At 34.7% G+C, this 14,862-nt stretch overlaps 1 protein-coding gene across 5 annotated transcripts in view; it reads left to right on the forward strand.

Annotated features, from left to right (window-relative positions):
• Positions 1-14,862, forward strand: part of LOC110831257 (ELAV-like protein 1) — a 114,421-nt gene that overhangs the window by 17,235 nt on the left and 82,324 nt on the right. For 3 of the 5 annotated variants that reach the window (XM_087354443.1, XM_022067054.2, XM_087354442.1), the window contains exon 2: positions 7,445-7,720. In XM_087354443.1, the coding sequence (XP_087210569.1) occupies positions 7,471-7,720 (250 nt within the window). In that variant the 5' untranslated portion in view covers positions 7,445-7,470. Of the gene's footprint in view, positions 1-7,444; positions 7,721-8,021; positions 8,058-14,862 lie in introns of all 5 variants that reach the window. The other 2 variants (XM_022067040.2, XM_022067047.2) reach the window with 1 other exon arrangement.

A 14,862-nucleotide genomic window follows, 5' to 3' on the forward strand; every position in this document is an offset into this window, starting at 1 on the left:
GTCCATCACACGCACTGGGAGGTTAGTATTCAAATGAATCTTAGAGAAATAGATTTTGAAGATGTGAACTGGGTTTATTTCGCCCAAAGATTATTTTATCGACTGAGCGTAATATTAGCTTCATAAGTACAGTCCACGACTGTAATCTTGAGACTTACGGGAAGGACTTCCTGCATTCCTTGAAAGTCACAAGATTACAGTCGTGAACTGTACTTTACTGTATTGAGTTAGTTAATTACTAATTAACTAAATAATCTTAAGATGATAAATGGATGGAAGAAAACATCATTTTTGATATCTGATAAACATCTGACTAAAAGTTGCATTTAAGAAATTATATTTAAGTTTATATAATTTTTATACACCTGAAGATGGTTCTTTTAGAACTGAAACATGTCTTGTAAAAAAGTGATGTTCTAATGTAAAATCGAACATTTCGATAGAGAATATCATTTAATATATTTTAAATATTTAAATGTTAATTATGGTAATATTTTAATATTTAATAGGAATTTTATTGTGATTAGACTGATAAGTTTTAAACAAATATAAACAAATAAATAATCTTAGCTGTATTGGCGGGGACAGTTTTGATATGGTTCGTATTGTATCTAAAAAATAAAAGAAACCACAAATTACTGCCATGGACGTTTAAGAATTCAATGATTTTTATATTCTTAGGTAATTTATTATTTTCCTTCATTGCATATTTATACGCAGAATTACACAGTGTGTCCCATAACATTAAACGTTTTTATTAGAAGACAAATGCCGAAGTAATTTGGTTTTAAGACGCCTAGATTTTGGGGTCAATAATATTAACCATATTTATTCCACCAAATTACCCCAATTTCGATTATCACGGGATCCTGTCATATACGTAAAACAACTTCATAGTTCTAGGAATTGATTTTGTAAGTTTTAACGTTGCTTTAATCCACTTTCTCTTTTTTGTCTGTGGAGAAATGCATTTCACGTTAATAAATGTTTGGCAGGAAACTGGTTCTCACAGCTGTCTCCTACAAATAAAACTAGCTTTGAATCTGAGCGTAAAAAAGAACAAGGAGGTATCAACATAATTGGATGCGTTCGTATACGCGTGTCGCTGTTTGCAATTGTAAGTTTGCAAATGTTGCATTCACACGTGTTTTTGTCTCTGGCAGCTGCCGGAGATTCAGGATTGGAGTGAGTTTAGGATATTTTACTCGGTACGTATTTTATGTACTAAGACTCGAACCAGGAATATGCAGTCTATTTAGAAAGTAAATTATTACGTATTGAATATGATTAGTTAATTCAACGTTTCTAGGGTTCGACTACCAAGATCGGACTATTTTGACGAGATTTTATGTGGTTTTACTATACGTTCATTCAAATGTTGAGAGAATATTTAACATTTAGCTAGATAAGCCTTACGAAATTTAATGTCCTGCTCATTAATATCGGTCCATAGAAATATAGTACATAATTATAGGTTTATAATGAGTATAAAATATGTTTATTCCTGTGCCAAATTTCCAGATACACTTAAGACCGGAAGATTTAAGAAGACAGATACCAAAATTGATATATTTTTTTTGTAACGTAAAACGTAGACACAAAAGGGAATTAAGATTATTTCTAAATATTTTTACACTTATCAACTCTAGGCTACTCCAGAAATTCATTAAAAGGAATAAAATTTGTACTATTAACTTAATTTCGCGTCTATAAAATTATCTAATTTCCAAATTTATCATGCAATTTTATTTGAATTTATTATTAGGACTCCCCAAGAATCATAGCAACAACAAAGCGGTCTGTCAGATGGCGTAACAGACTATGATGATAATTTCCGAATTTTGCCGAGTCCGTCTGCCGGAACTTGCCGAGTGACGAGATTTCGGCTGGACCGGGATGGCCGGCACGAGCCACGAGCTTTTCAAGGCTTTTGCGGCGTAGGTGGGGGAGGGTGGGAGGGAGGGAAAGCCTGCCAGGGTGTAGCTCTACCGCGCAGCGCTCCCGGGCTTAGTTGCAGACGAGTGCCAGCGTTACAGGGGTGGGGGACCGGGTCTTGTGTGGTGATCAGTGTCATTCTGCTCGCCCCAGTGGCTTGTTGCAGCTCTGAGCCAGCAACACAGGTATGCCTTCCATGTTTGTGTCGGTTGAAAGGGGAAAGCAGCGATAATGGTGTGATTTATTTATTCATCTACCAAGTTCATTTTGGATTTTAGTGCTTAGCTTCTAATACAAGACGGTCTGACTACTCCACAAAATAGTTTTATCACTAGCAGAGACTTCGTGTGCATCCAAAGTGCTCTTTTATGTCTTCGTCACATGTTCGAAAAAAAAATTTGCTGTCGTAAACGAGGAATATAACAGCTTGCTTCAAAGAGAAATGGAATGTGCATTTCACTGTGGTTCACAGGAGTTTCGGAATTATTTCAATCAGGAGTTAGCTACTGGGATGAGATTAGTTCAAAGATGTCTTTATTTGAAAATCACGTAATAAGTAAACCTCTTCAATCTCACACAGTGCGTATTGAGCTGACAAAGGTTCCATTTAACAGTTTACTTTCATGTTCTACGAGTCGTGTATTTGTGCGTGCGTGATGTACAGTTGGTGTAATGTGTTTGCAGTCGTATGAATGCGATATGGAAACTTTCCATGTTTCTTGCATATATTCGTAAAGAGATGTCGTACATATCTTTGAATAATGAGTGGGAAAGAATTGTATTATTAAAAGTCTCTTGCAGTCCATATAGGCCAACCGGTATTTGTAATTATATTGGTAACGCGACGCAAGCTAGACTAACGTTCTTTTTTGAAGCCGTGTAGTTGATCAGCAGATGGTGAGAAAGATCATAGCAGCTGCTAGCAGTCAGTCACCCGCTAGTATACCCCTCCCCTTCTCCCTCAACAAGGACGTCACACTCGCACGTTACAGCACTGTAAACCTGTATTAATGTTATCAAAAGCGTTCAGACAACGAATGGGCCTGATTCTAATAAAACGTGTCTAGCCAAAGTTGGTACACCGTGTAACGCTTCGGGACTTTTAAGGAAATTGTGACTTCGCACTGTTTTAACTTCTTCGTAAGACAGGAAATTAACCGTACAGTGCGTTTGTTAGTGTCGAGACCACATTATAACTACGCATTTTTCACTTTTGAGATGTAGTAATTGTACACTCATAAATGTAATTAGTTTTTTTAACGAATCCAAAATGAATATCGAGTAGTTCAGTGTAGTCAGTAAGATAATCGATTTGTGGAACGACCTATCGAAAGGAATCAGGAATCGAATTGTTAATCATTGGAGGTTATGCATTGACGCGGATAAGACATGATAGTAACCATTTTGTGCCAATCAGTTTAATAAAACAAAAGGTTTACACACAAACAAAGTGTTCTTCGATTTACAAGAAATTTGTTTACGTTTCAGTGTAAGTTGATTTTTTTATAATTTCTAATAATGACGTAACTACTATTTTGCTTATTTTGATCATCTCTAGAAATCATATCTTTATCACTGATATGGGTTTGGTTCTCATATCTGAGTCTTAATGTTACATCATGCTAATTTGTGAGTTTCATGAAGGTGTACAAGAGACGTTAGTGTAGTTTTGAATAGTATGTGTTCTTTGTTTTGGTATAGACATCCTTATGTAGTTAAAAATGAGTGTATAACTACCTTGTCATGAATTCTTTTGAGTGAGAGGGTGGTTTTCGTCCCCGAAATAACTACTTTCGTTTCCGTGCGATGTAATTTTGCCTTTGGCAAAAAATATTAATAGACACCACAAGTTTTAAAAAAGAATACAGTGATGTGAGTTTATTTAAGAGTACGGTATTATAATTTGTATCGACGAATTAGGTATGGCTTGCCTGAAATTTAGTATGTGCGTTGCATTCGTAGTTGAACTAACTGTTCATTAATATCCTTACAGACCAGCAACGACTGCACGAATCGGAAAAGTTGAATTTTTAAATACATTTTGTGTTGAAGTCAACACAGGAACTTCACATTTCAGGGGGGGAAAAATATTGCCGTCTGTCGCATAACGTAGCAGATAAAATAATTAAGCGCATTAACAGAATGTAGCTCGGCCTTCGTTAGGGGCATTTCGGCATAATAAAAATTTGTCATTTTGTTTGATGACTTTTTTTTTAATGTTTCTCTTGGTGTTCGTTGTTGGGAACAGAGCATATCTAATGGAAAGAGAGGGGAAGATACAGGGCAACTCGGCGGGAAAATAAATCTCAACTGGGATGCATGTTATCGATTTGGTGCTAGGCGGAGCCTGGAGGCTAATGGGAGGAGCTTACGACTAACCTTTCTTTACCCCACAGCCTGATAGTAGAACCTGCGTAGATGCGTTGCGTACGATGTGCGTTAGCATGGTCTAACAACATACATTTTCATTCACAAACCATTTCTTTCTAGATTGTAGTAGGCGTTGTATCTGGCTGTAAAAGACGATATTAGTTTTGTTACGTAGCGTAAAACGTTCGTTTGTCCACATTATTAATGTTATTTCCGGTGTGTTGTCAAGGCTCGAAGTCAGATAGAAGTAGGAATTTTGTTTAAGTTCCATGACTTATTCTTCATTTGAATTTTTATTTAAAAGTTAAGTGTAAGAATCTCAATGCAGGAAATGTTATAGGCAAAAGACACATACTTTTAAATGTTTTTTTTTATTTCTTAAAAATATACCCGCGTATTAGACAAGATATGAATTAATATGTTAGCCCTTGAAAGGGATATTTTAAATTCTGGCTTCTTCAGTAGGATTTTAATAATCTGTGAGAATCAATCATTTGTCTCGACATGGATACGATTAGATAAAAATCAAACATAGCTGAGACAAATAACCTTATATAAACTTCATAATGAATTTGTTATTTCTGATTTTTATGAGGTGAATATTTTTTTTTGTTTACATTTACAAGTAAAGAGTCAATTTGTACCCACAGTAAGGGGAGTGTTGTGTTCGAAAATCGCTGGGGTTTTTTATCTCGTAAATCTACTGTAATATAACAGACGTATTAACCTCCAAACAACCATTTATTCTCATCACTATGGTTTATCACTATCCTACTCAGTCCATCTCTCCTCTTAATAAGTACGGATAAATATGCTAGCGCTGCAAGTTAGCTGTAGTGTGCCCCAGAGTGCATTGCAACAACATGGCTGCTCTGATACTGGATAGCCGGTCGTAACTTAAACTCCCTCGCATTTACTGACAGAAATTTAGATCGCCGATGATGAATCTACTTTTCGCTCAAGTCATAGGCCCATTTTAGTTTGTAAACCATAGCTAGAGCTTTGGAAACACAAATAAATGTCTATCATCGTAAGCAATTGTGGTGTCTGATCAAATTTTGAGGTTAGTTTTCCCATAAAGATGATGGAATAGCACGTAAGTGTCATTCAGTACAATGTCTCAGGAACAATGATAGTAAGATCTGTAGTAGTGCTTTATGTTTATGGAGTAATTGAATTCCTTCAAGATCACTCCGACAGTCGATTTCTGTTTGATTCAATAATACAATTTCAAACGTATGACCACCCACAAGCCCCTGATATGAACAACGTTTGAAATATGTGGGGGCGACAATTATTTCAGTTTTAACAGAGAGGGAACGCGGGGTGTTTTAACTGCGGAGATGTAGAAGTTAGAAGTTAGTTTGAAATCAACCGAACGAGAATTTAAACATTCGTAATAAGTGTATAAAGGATCTATGACGGGAATTTGCGAAAAGTTGGCTATAGGAATCCTGATTTGGTTTGTGACTAATGATAATGGTATTGTTAATTAGTGTGTTTAAATCCAGAACCGTCAAAGGATAAGCGGAATTTGGTTCATATTTTAGCACACGTGACGAACCAGGACAATAAATGTAAAGGAATTAAAATTTTATTACAGACTTATAACGAAGAAATTAGGGTAACTGAGGTATAAGTCGTGATCTAAGCTCAACTTAAAAAATAATTATCGACGTTGTAAATTAAATGATTATAGGAGAAAATTAAGCAGCTGGATGTACTGAATCGAAGCATTAACTATGTGAACTGACTGGGGAAATTTTAGTGAAATTTACTCCTTTACAGTGAAACTGGAGGTGTTAAAATTTTACGATCGTATTTGTTCGCAAATGAGAGTAGACAAAAATTTACGTTTTTTGGGCACAGTTTGATTACATACCAAAAGAAAAAAATAAATGATGGCTACTGGGTATTTTTGAACGACAAGATGACAGTGGACGGACGAACATAACGACTAGGATTATGCGGTTAAGAACGTTTGGCTTGGACATCCCTGTGATTAGTAGCACGGAAATAAGTCGGCAGAGAACAGGAAATACATCTCATTGCGTTAAACATAAGAAATTGCAGAGAAATTTGGCAAAGACAAAGAATAAGTCACGTTTGAGAGGGGAAGGGGCAGGAAAATTATACGTCACAGACGACTTCACAGAATGCGAGCTGAAGTCGAGTTGCTGACGCGAGAAATATCGAATAAGGTCGATCATACGGAAACACGTATTGCATCTTTGCCAGCTGGATCTATGGTAGGAAATAAGGATTTTATGGATTTATCCGAGCATTTTTTGTATAAATTGAGGCTGGAATTAATTAGTGAAAATGTTATTTAATGCATTAATTAAACTATAATGGTGTCAGATATTGTGTAAAGCCAGGAAAAGATACAGTATCACGAAAAATAATCTAAAATTCAAGTTTTTGTTTCCTTGTTTAATATTTTTATATAGAATGTCACAGATTATATTGATTGATTTGCGGTTATATTCTGCTGTGTGTTTGACTAAGTTGTGAAATATTTTATTTTCGGAGAATGTGTTTAATAACCTGTAATATTTATGTTTCTGAATTCTTTCCACATAATTTATCCACGCCGTCTTTTAAAACATCTCCAGTTGTTTAAAATACGATTATATTAAATTGCTTTATAATGGTTTTATTCTTAATTATATCAAGTCTACCACATCCGGCTACGTGAATGATAAATATGGTCCACTCAGCTTCTATAAGAGTCCGGCTTTCAGATACTAAAAACAGCCATTTATTACGTATGGAAATGTAAAACTCTCCATTTCAGTGCTACCAAATAAAGCTCTTTTAATGGTACCACAAAACAAATGAAAGTAGTCGATTTTTTATCTAGGTCATTTGACTATCGATATCCTGTAAGCACTATGGCTGCCAAGTTACAGAGTTATTACGTGTTCAAATGTTTTATTCAAAATTTGAATGTTTACACCTCCATTGTAATTTTTTTGATATATTTGTTGTTACATTTCTGTATTTATTATCGTGTTTTTGTGTTCTTATCTCGCGCTGTATCTGTGATTGGCCTTCTGGCTTTCGATGCAGTAATAAAATAAAATTAATTCGAATAATTGCGTAGTAATCGTCTGATAATGTATTTCTGTTGTTGCAGGTTTGGACGAGTTTTTCCCAAATAAAATGATGCAAAACGGCATGGACAGTGTGCCCCAACAGAATGGCACATTGCATAACAATTCCTCCACCTCATCTTCTTCAAATTCACACAATTCCTCTTCACAAACGAATACTGGAGGTCAGCAAGAGGAAAGTAAGACAAACCTCATTGTGAATTACCTTCCTCAGACGATGACCCAGGAGGAAATTCGATCTCTCTTCTCTTCCATTGGCGAGGTAGAAAGTTGTAAACTCATCAGGGACAAAGTTACAGGTAAGTTGAAGAATATTTTATGTGATCTTTTTTGGGCTAGAATATCTGCCCGTTGATTATATTTCAAATATTTGTGTTGAGATGTTAATTTATATATTACGATAATTATATGGGTCCTCATGTTTGTTTAAGAAAGAAATTAAGAATAATAGTCATATTGTTATTTGTTTGTTTTATATAGGGATGGGCAACAATTTGATTTTTATAAAATGTTTAGTTGATCTTATTTTTTGCTTTTCGCGTTGGTGATACATTTTATTGTTACATTCTAAACCAAGTTCAATTTTCGATTTGTTTTTAGACACCGACACAGAGCCGTGCTCCAGTATTCTTGGTCGTGAGTACAGTTTATATATTATGATATCGATATCGATTTTTTTTTTAAATTTCGAAAAAGATATCGATATTGTTATTTCTGAACTTCTAGAATTTGCCCATCCCTGAAATTAACAATTTTTTTCTGAATATACGTCTATAATTAATTAACTTAACCTCTTAATCTGAGTTACTAACTGTTTGATGTTATTTTTATTGTGTCTTGTTTATTTTGCTTTGGATTTTGGGGTTTTGGTCTCAGCTGATTTCGTAAAAATATACGTTCAAAACTGAAGCTTCTATAAGATTGTGCAATGATTATTAACAAATGAACCGAATCGCCCCTTCAAATATGTCATAAATGGGGGGGGGGGTTTAGTTGTTATTGTCATTAATTCCCTTGGAAATCCCTGTTAGGTATTGAAAAACCGACGAATCGTATCACAGAAATCGCTTTTGTGGCGATAGGTTAAGTTTCCATGGTGACGCTACGCTTAGTCACGCGATATCGAATCTACGATATATATCGATTTGACGTATCGACACGAGATGGCTCTTATATAGGGAAGTAATTGGAAATTGTTTCTACGTGGATTCTTTACGTATCGGAGTTGTAATATTTGAATGAAAAGGTATTTTGTAAGGAAGGTAACAGGACAGTACCAGAATCTTTCTGATAAGACGTTATGTTAAGTAATACTTTGATATTCGTACATTATATCGAATTACGAAAAGTTTTTTTTTTAGTATATTACGCGTGCTGTTAAAGATATACGTTTGAAATTAAATATAGTATACTTACTATAGTGTTTAAAATAAATTATAAATCCGAAGCATTTAGAATATTTTCGCCATGTTTGGTTTTCTATTTTAATATTATTTTTTGTTTACATTTGTCGCGTATTCTGAAATTTATGTTTTAAAGTTATTCATTAGTTAAACGCTACACAAGATAAGTCTGAAACAGGTATCTGATCACTTTTTCTTGAGAAGACGCAAGTCAGCTGTGCGTAATGAACGTTGCTTTAGTAAATAACTTTTAATTCGTCATTTTTATGTGGGAGGAGTTTCAAAATAACGCTTAAAATCCTTGTATAATGGAAAAAAAACTTGTGAGTGTTTAATTTACGAGTAAAATTTTTGTGACGACAGGTCTAGTAGATTACGAAATTAACTTATAGAGGTATTTTAATTAAATGAATCCCATACTAGCATTTGTGAACAATTGTGACGTCAGTGAAATAAGACGTAACAGTTATTTTTAAGTTATTACGCGTTATTTTAACGATGTTAATGAAAAGAGGGAATATATGGTAGACCATGTCTTTCTGTCCGTCTGTTTGGCCTCGTGATTTAACTCGCGAACTGCTGGATGAATTTTGATGAAATTTAGTATGATTATTCTCTAAAAAATTATTTTATTTTGTAACATGGAGAGCAAACGAAGTTAGTTAGATAAATGGCGTAATCTCTTATATATAATTTTTTCTTTACATTTTTGTAGATTAAGAGACTTTTATTATATATCGTCGGTGAAACATATTTATTGATCAGTCAACGTTTTTGAATCTATGCTGTTCTTTTAACAATGTTTTTTCTGATAAAAAATGGAATGAGTAGAAAATGTTCCTAAAAATTCGCGAAAAATTTGAGGAATTTTTATATTATATTGCAATTCGCTCGTTTCTTACTCTAATGAAAAATTAGGTATGTTCTTAAGTTGAAGAGATATTCTAAGTTTTTACGTTATCAAATTTTGGAATTGTAGTTGAAGTCGAACAATTTTAGGGGCATGTAAGGCAAAAGAAATGTATCTAAGAAAGTCCATTGCATGGTGTGGATTTCTTATAGTGAGTGTGGAGTTTCCATACGTTGATTCGCGTAAGTGAGGTTTTGCGAACACATTGCCTGGTTCACAACAACAGCTGTTCTACCGCTTGGCGGAAATGAAAGGGCAGGTGGTATATGGCCTCGGGGAGGGGGGAGTGAGTGTTGGCTGCCGTCCGTTGATCGTTATGTGGGTATTTTGACAGTTGAGTTTTAAATTCCCTTTAAAACCATACGACGTATATAATGGTTAAAACTAATACGTAATTGGCATTTATATATTTTTAAGTTATGTAACCCTTTACAGTCATATCATTCATTACTTTTATTTGTATGATGACATCGACAGGAATTAACGAGGGATAAAATTTAAAATGTGATCTTATGGTTTTGACGCCTATAAATATGTGGGTTGTTACTCGTAATTCTACGAAAATTTTGTAACCACGCACAAGATTACATCGGAAACCCGGTTCAATTTTCAGCGTCATGGAAATCTGTCTCGCGCAAGACGAGAGATATTGCATGTAATTATAATTTATTGACGTATCTGATAAATAAGAAATAGAAGATGTTTTATTATTTCACAGAATTGGTTCGAGTATATTCTGATGGTAACGTTTAATTTTTTGTATAATAATGGGTTCTAATTGTTTCCTATTGCATAAAAGAAATATGAACTTCCAATTTAATGCAGTTTAAAGTTTTTAAAGAATATAATAATGCATGTAGATTACTCATTAAAATATTAATGTCCATGGCGTGTCATGAATTTTTCGGTAAGATTGTTAAGAGAAACGATTATTCCTTTTGCTTTGTGTCAATGCGAATGAAAGGAAATCATAGTTCGTTTTGTTTCAAAAAAGATGCGAAAGCAATGTACGATCACTGAGTTCAGTTTGAAATTTTACAGTAGTTTATACGAATATGTTATTTTATTATTAAATTTTCCATGTTTCTACACCGACATATAGGCAGAACTAACCGAATTCTTATAAAATCGTCATTAAAAATTCTGTAACGAATAATTTATAAGCCCTGGATAAACAAAGTGGTTAAGGTTTATTCCTATAAGGCAACACGCGACCTTGTATGCGCAGAAGTTTAAAAATGAGTTGTGCGCAGAAATTGGAAGCTGCTACTTTGCGCGCGGACCTGGCGGCCATGTTCAAACTCTCAGCGATTTACCTAAAGCGGTAAAATATTTCGTGAGAGTAATTTCTGTTCGACTTAACGTTATACATATCTGATAATGTTTCATTGCAAGAGCTAAATATATTAATTCTTACTGCCTTTTATGTATTTCGTAGACTTTTAATGATTATTGTTACAATTTATTCTTTGGTTGTAAAACCATTAAATCACTATAATGTTGACGTTGGAGGAACTTTGTTTCAATAAGTTGGAAATTAAATACAAGGCCACGCACATCACAAAGTAAACCACTATACCTGACATATTACTGAAATCACAACCTAAAATCTGACATCTAATATTAATATTAAAATATGCCCTAAATTCTTCTTTGTAAGTCAATACTTACAGCAGAGCCATCTTTATGCGCAGTGAATTATAGACCCTTATAAGATTTCCGTCGTTGAACAGCATTCTTAAATAATCTGAGACATCATCCACGTTAATACCAGCTGTGAAATGTCACTTATGTAATACAACTAGAGCATTAAACTCGCTGCTAATCAGTAGTTTACTGGCATGCCCACAGAGGTCACTGCCTTCGTGCTGTCCTAAGCGTTCGTAGTATGATTTGCACAGTACCCTAGAGAGAAGTTTAAAATGATGTAATGTATATGTCGCACAGCCCACGTGCGCCGATATGCACGTGGCTGGAACGAAACCCTAATACCTCATTTCCGGAAACTACATTTGTGGCTCAGCTGTGGCAAGCGACCGTTTCCTGCTGTGTGACGGAAGACACATGATCTCTGCCGATGGGATCTTCGTCTCGATCTTTAAGTTAGATCTGCCGCGTAGACGTTACTCGTGATGTGACCAGGTAAAGCTGGAAGGAGGTAATTTTTAGGTAATATCACAGCCCGTAGAGCGCGTATTAACATTTCTCTGCCTATCAAATCTAAAACTTCTTGACGATGGTGAAGAGTCAATTGAATATATATATATTTTTTTTTTGATATTATCCATCGTCTAGTAAATATAAAACGTAAAAACGACGTTTCGGAGATGGGACTCTATCTCCGTCTTCAGGTTCCTACTCAGTTGGGCGCACTAAATAGAGCTAATCCCTATCTCCGAAACGTCGTTTTTACGTTTTATATTTACTAGACGATGGATAATATCCAAAAAAAAAAATATATATTCAATTGATTTCTCTGCCTATTTGTTTATCTGTAGGCATGAAATAACTCGATCTACTTCAGAAAGAATGGTACAAAATCTCGTTTTTTTTACGTAGATTTGACAGTTTTAACGATCACGTTATATAATGACACAAATATTCTATAGAGTTTATCTTCATATCACTACAGACATTAACCTTGGTTACCATGGTTAAATTAATTATTTTGTTCATTATGCTTGCCTGGGAAGGGGGGATCCTCCGTGATGACATCATCACTCAGTTATCCTTCCACAAAAAATGTTGTTGACTCCAGAGAAATCTGCTTTAACTAGAGCCATTTTCAGAGATCAGTTGTTAAATGCTGTCTAACGCGCTAATGTTGTTACGGTATTCGTGTTTAACTTCAAATATGGTAGACTTAAACCTTTCTGAAGCTTCAGAAAAAAAATAAAAATGTTTGATAACATTTTAATTCTTCTCATAAAAGTGTAAAATATTTTTCACCATTTTTTTTAAAAATTAAATTAAAATATTTTTTGCTTAAAGGACGTTTACATTTCGCCTACAGAAAATACGTCATATATCATTCAACGCAACTACGTCTTCTGAACTTTACTTGGGCTGATTTTATCAGGTCTTATGAGACTTGGGTAAAGGCGAAGTTATCCGTGATTCGTAAGGACCAAAATCCCGTAACAGCATTACCATGGCAATGGTCATAACAACACATACATTCATAAATATTATCACTTAGGACCAAAATCCTTTAACTGCCATTGACAATCAACCAAAAAGACAAAGTACACGTATTAATTTTTTTATTATTATTATTAGTGTTCTGTCTGACGACAGGTCCATATGAACAGGATCCTTCCATCCTTTTCTCGGACTGGGACCTGTTCATATACGTTCTTGGCAGATGATCCAGAAGTGGTTTGCCATTGCCTTCTTCTGTGTGTGAATGGAGTAATTGTTGGGATGCCACGGAGGAAAACTCCGTGTTGCCTAGACCACGCCTTGCCCAACACAAGTTATAAATTCGGGCACCGCCGGGAATCGAACCCGAGACCCACAGGATTACTAGGCCAGCGTTCTAACCGCTAGACCACCTCATCTTATTATTATTTAGTGTTCTGTCTGACGACAGGTCCATATGAACAGGATCCTTCCATCCTTTTCTCGGACTGGGACCTGTTTATATACGTTCTTGGCAGATGATCCAGAGGTGGTTTGCCATTGCCTTCTTCTGTGTGTGAGTGGAGTAATTGTTGGGATGCCACGGAGGAAATCTCCGTGTTGCCTAGACCACGGCCTTGCCCAACACAAGTTAAAAATCTGAGCACCACCGGGAATTGAATTTGTTAGGAATTTTTGTTTAATTCACTTAAGTTGCGGACAGTCTCGGGTTTGACACTCGTAAGTGAAGTTCGGCCACGTTTTGAGATTTGTTTTTGTCTTCCTTCACTGTTTATTAATTCTTCTACTCTCCTTATACTCTCTTATTTTATCATCCATTACGTCTACAGTAAACTTACTCGTAGTTTAGCCACGCCATTTTACTCGACAATTTGAGCGCTAGTTTAAACAAACAAATACTTTTAAGTTTCCTCTTCGCAGACGGAAGTTTGTACCACAGCAGTAAATTAGACTACGCAGAGAAAGTGAATACACTAAGACATGTATATAAATCCAGTGTTTCTGTTCTTTTGATTCCGAAAACTAGGCAATAAAACAGTACGTTCGACGTTTTAAAGTCTGAATATGGATGTCTTCGGAGTTGTAGCGTCGTGTAGTATGGTAATAGATTTCCAACGTCTTAGATGCCCTTGCTGCCTCCATCATAAGGGCGTTGAGTCGTCATTGTAACCTCATACCAGCGTCGTTTAATATCCACAGTTTTTAGTTTTTAATCCCATTTATTTTTATAATAGTTATTTTAACAACACGCTTTTAATTAGATGCACATTAGGAATTTGAAAATAGAACACTAAACTAAATGAATTTGTTCATCATCTTATGTCTTTTGTACAGCTATCTGCCTTAAATTTCACTTTGTCACTGTTCTGATTGCTAGGCGATCGTAAAAATATTTTATGGTGCATAAGTTACTTTTACTGTTTTCTCGTTCCTGGCAACTGTTAAGTCAAAACTATCGCTTAGTGAGGTCATGAATGCAAGAAAAATAACTTACGTAATTATAGGCATATATTTATAAGACTGTTTGAATCAATTAGTGAATTAAATTATTTCATAGAAATCATTTTAATAATATTCCGGGGAAAAAGGAGAACTTTCTCTTATTATTTTATATTAAAAGTGAACAATCCTTTAAATCGTAGTAAATTTTATAATATCGTTATATCGAAAATTTATGTAGGTTATGACATTTGTAATGACCATATAACTTTCACTTTTTGTTTAGAAAACGAAACTTATTCTTAAAAATGAGGTTGCAATGTACTAAGTCGATTTAGACTGAGTAGAGTTAAAATTAATTGTGGATTGTGTCTCTCATGACTATGGATATTTTAACTTGAGTTTTTAATTAAGTGGTTCAATTCACATTCAAAATCTAGTATAGAAATTATGATAATATAGGTTCTGATTTGAGATACAATGATAAGTAGACTAAAAGTACATTTAAATAACGAATAATATGATCTAGGCTTAGATATTGGACGTT

Source organism: Zootermopsis nevadensis, unplaced genomic scaffold, assembly GCF_977971745.1.
Source record: "Zootermopsis nevadensis isolate Lab colony 2312 unplaced genomic scaffold, Znev_1.0 Znev_ptg000023l, whole genome shotgun sequence".
NCBI lineage: Eukaryota > Metazoa > Arthropoda > Insecta > Blattodea > Termopsidae > Zootermopsis > Zootermopsis nevadensis.